At 41.5% G+C, this 4,281-nt stretch overlaps 1 protein-coding gene across 1 annotated transcript; it reads right to left on the reverse strand.

Moving 5' to 3' along the window:
- Positions 1–3,595: 3,595 nt before the first annotated feature.
- On the reverse strand, positions 3,596–4,036 carry LOC122655275. The gene has a single exon (XM_043849480.1). The coding sequence runs from the start codon at positions 4,034–4,036 to the stop codon at positions 3,596–3,598; it is 441 nt and encodes a 146-aa protein (XP_043705415.1).
- Positions 4,037–4,281: the final 245 nt, after the last annotated feature.

The following is a 4,281-nucleotide window of genomic DNA, read 5'->3' on the forward strand; positions in this document are numbered from 1 at the left end:
TTAATGAATCAAAATAAGTCACACATGTTCAAATGAGCAAGATAACACATATATAAAACAAATAACCATGCTCATATAGACGTCTAAAAGACAAAAGCAAGGGTAACCCAATACAGGACTCCCACTAGACAACCATATCAAAAGATTCAACAACACCCATACAAGAAATATGTTTCCTGAACACTCCCACTGGCAACGCCTTTGTCAAAGGATCTGCCAACATGTTGTCAGTCACAATGTGTTTGGAACCTGCAGACTTCTTATTGTTCTTGGAGAAGCAATCAGCTGAGGTGTTGTCACAATACAACACCGTGGGTCTAACTATGGAATCTACGACCCTCAACTCTGAGATGAAGCCCCTGAGCCAGATAACTTGCTTTGTAGCATCGAAAAGAGCAATGAACTCTGCCTGCATAGTAGAGGATGCCAAGATAGACTGTTTGGCATTCTTCCAAGAGATGACACCACCCGCCATCTTGAAGATATAACCAGAGGTGGATTTCAAGTCATCAGTGCAACCTCCATAGTCAGCATCAGAAAACCCCACAACCTCTAGAGTGTCACCCCTACTGTAGACTAGCATATGATCCTTGGTCTTCTGCAAGTACCTCATGACCTTCTTTGCTGCCGTCCAATGTGCTAAACCAGGACCAGACTGGAACCGCCCTAAAACACTGACTGTAAAGGCTATATCCGGGCGAGTACAAACCTGTGCATACATCAGACTCCCTACTGTAGAAGCGTAGGGTTTGTCAGCCATGGAACTCCTCTCAATGTCATTTCTAGGGCATTGCTGCTTGTTTAGTCTGTCTCCCTTGCTGATTGGCACATCACCAACTGAACAAGTAGACATATTAAACCTTTTGAGAACCCTCTCAATATAAGCCTTTTGAGACAGCCCTAGAAATCCCCGCTTCCTGTTGCGCTTGATCTCAACTCCAAGGATAAAACTGGCCTCACCCATGTCCTTCATTTCAAAACTCGCAGACAAAAAACTCTTCGTCTCAAGTAACAATGCCATGTCACTATATGCCAGTAAGATATCATCAACATACAACACCAGAATGATGAACTTACTCCCACTGACCTTCAGGTAGATACAATGATCTATAGGATTTTTAGAAAACCCAAAGGAGACTACCACCTCATGAAATTTGAGGTACCACTATCTTGAGGCTTGTTTCAGACCATATAAAGACTTCTTCAGCTTGTAAACTTTTCTCTCGTTCCCTGCAATCTCAAAACCTTATAGCTGAACCATGTAAACATCCTCTGTAAGATCTCCATTCAGAAATGCCGTTTTAACATCCATCTGGTGTAACTCTAGGTCAAAATGAGCTACAAGTGCCATGATAATCCTGAAAGAATCTTTTGTTGACACTGGAGAAAAGGTCTCATGAAAGTCCACACCTTCCTTCTGTGTGAAGCCTTTTGCTACCAACCTAGCCTTGTAGCGTTCAACTCTACCACGAGAATCAGTCTTAGTTTTGTACACCCATTTGGAGCCTATGGGTGCACAACCTTTTGGAAGATCAACTAATTCCCAAACTTTATTATTATCCATAGACAACAACTCATCCTGCATAGCCTCCAACCACTTATGAGAATTTGCACTACTGACAGCCTGCTTATAACTAGTTGAATCCTCTTCTTGTCCAATGTCAAAATCACCCTCTGTCAGGTACAACATGTAATCGGATCCGATAGCAGACCTATGAGGTCTAGCAGACCTTCTCAAAACCTCCTCTGGCTGAATGGGATCAGCTGCTACCACTGGTTCAGCAGGTGCCATTGGCTCAACCATCACCTCTTCAGCAGGTTCAGGTGCAGCCTGATCAACAATAATAGGCAATTGGAGACTGGTACTAGGTACAACATCAAAAGCAACAGTGTCCTCTTCATCAAAAACAAGATTCCTAGGCTTAGGAAATCCACCACCATCCTCAATGAACTTGGCATGACTAGTTTCCACAATCCTGTTAACCGAATTAGGGCAGTAGAATCTGTAACCCTTGGACCTCTCAGGATATCCCACAAAGAAGCAGCTGACCGTCCTAGAGTCCAATACCCTTTCATGTAGATTAAATAACCTCGCCTCAGCTCTACAACCCCAGACATGCAAGTGATTGAGACTAGGCTTTCTTCCAGTCCAAAGTTCAAAAGGCGTCTTTGGAACTGATTTGTTGGGCACTCTATTTAGAATATATACAGCTGCCTTGATTGCTTCCCCCCAAAGGGACTCTGGAAGATTGGTGTTACTAAGCATGCTTCTCATCATGTCTTTCAGAGTACGGTTTCTTCTTTCTGCAACTCTATTCTACTGTGGTGTGCCTGGCATAGAATACTGGGCAATAATGCCTTACTCCTGTAAGTATTTGGCAAAGGGACCAAGTAGTTGGGTAGAATCTCCATGCTTGCCATAATACTCTTCTCCTCTGTCAGACCTCACTGTCTTAATTCTCCTTGAATGGAAATTTTCCACTTCAGCTTTGTAGATCATGAAGGCATCCAAAGAATTTGACTTCTCAGAAATGAGATAGAGGTACCCATAACGTGAGAAATCATCAATAAAGGTAATGAAGTATCGCTGACCACCCAGTGAAGGAATAGGAAATGAGCCTCTAATATCTGTATGTACTAGTTCTAGTAAACCACTACTATGAGCTACCTTCATCCTCCTTATTTTAGTCATCTTTCTCTTCATACAATCCACACAATCATGTAAATCATGGAAGTCTAAAGATCTAAGAATCTTATCTTTGACTAGTCTCTCCATCCTCTGCACAGATATATGACCCAGGCGCCTATGCCACAACATGGAAGATCGCTCATCTAACATAGAGCGCTTGGAACCAACATTTAGAACTACTGAAGAATCACAGTTTAATTTGTAAAGCCCATCAACAAGACTACCATTGCCAACCACAACAGAGTTATGTAATGAATTGAAACCATCTTTATTGAAATTGAAAAAATATCCCACTCTTGAAAGTTTTGGAACAGAAATCAAATTCCTCCTCATGGAGGGAACATACACAATGTCTTCTAAATCCAAAAATAAATCACCAGACAATAAAATTCTAACTACTCCAATGGCTTCAACAACAACCTCTACTCTATTTTCGACGAACACCGCCACTTCATCCTTGCTTGGTGTCCTCCTTCTGATGAACCCCTGCAAGGAATGAGTGACATGAATAGAGGATCCAGAATCAATCCACCATGAATCCATAGGGGCATTAACATTAAAGGATTCAAAACAAATAAGGGACAAGTGAGTACCAGAATCCTTCTTCTTTGCCCACCAGGACTGCCTAACCCTATAGTCCTTCTTCATATGCCCCTTCTTGTGACACCAGAAACACTCCAGACCACCCATATCTTTCTTGCCTGCTTGAGACTGATCCCGCTAAGGTGCTCTGTCCCTGTTAGCCCTGTCATATGGTTTAAACCTGCCTTTCTTGCTAAACCTCTTCTTGTTCTTGTAAGGTCCAATACTACCCTTAGAAGTGGTGACATTTGCATTCTCAATTTTCTTCTTTCTTTTCTTGTTCTGCTCTTCTTGTGTGCAATCGGAGATCCATTCTTTCATAGTTCATTTTACCCTCAAAGCCGCATAGGTGGTCTTCAAAGTCTCATACTGCTCTGGGAGAGATTTCAGTGTAAGAGAGACTAGAAAATCATCATCCAGGTTAGTCTCCAGATCTTTCAGTTTTTGTGCCATGGAAGATATCTCCAGAATATGCTCCCTGACACTTCCATTGCCATCAAACTTGGCTGAGAGGATTTGATTCATCAATTCTGCTTTCTCAGCACTTTGGGAAACCTCAAAAACTTCTTTGATGGCAGCCATATATTCAGTTGTAGTGTCCATCTTTTCCACACTAGCCTTCATATTTTCAGGGATAGATCTTTTCATCAAGGTGACACACTTTCTGTTAGCAGTTTCCCATTTTTCTAATTTCTGTTTCTCCTTAGTTGTGCTAGTGGCTGTAACTATGGGCTTAGGTTCTCTAAGAGCTAAGTCCAACTCCATCAGACACAGTGCTACATCTAGGTCTTCTTTCCATTTTTATAATTATCTCCAGATAAGATAGGAACAGTAGAAAATAGACTGCCCTGAATAGACATCCTGGAGACAGTATAGGCCAGAAAAATATACACACTAAATCTTTGGAGCATAACTTAGGTATGTTAAAACACACCAAATTATTCAAATCAACTAGTATTAGAGACAATATAAAATACTAGCAATATCAACCATATGAAAGTCAGAACCGA

The sequence above is a fragment of the Telopea speciosissima genome, chromosome 3, assembly GCF_018873765.1.
Source record: "Telopea speciosissima isolate NSW1024214 ecotype Mountain lineage chromosome 3, Tspe_v1, whole genome shotgun sequence".
Taxonomy (NCBI): Eukaryota; Viridiplantae; Streptophyta; class Magnoliopsida; order Proteales; family Proteaceae; genus Telopea; species Telopea speciosissima.

Bases quoted from the DNA above. Each gene is read 5' to 3' on its own strand.
- LOC122655275 (XM_043849480.1), bottom strand. From the start codon at position 4,036: ATGGAGTTGGACTTAGCTCTTAGAGAACCTAAGCCCATAGTTACAGCC.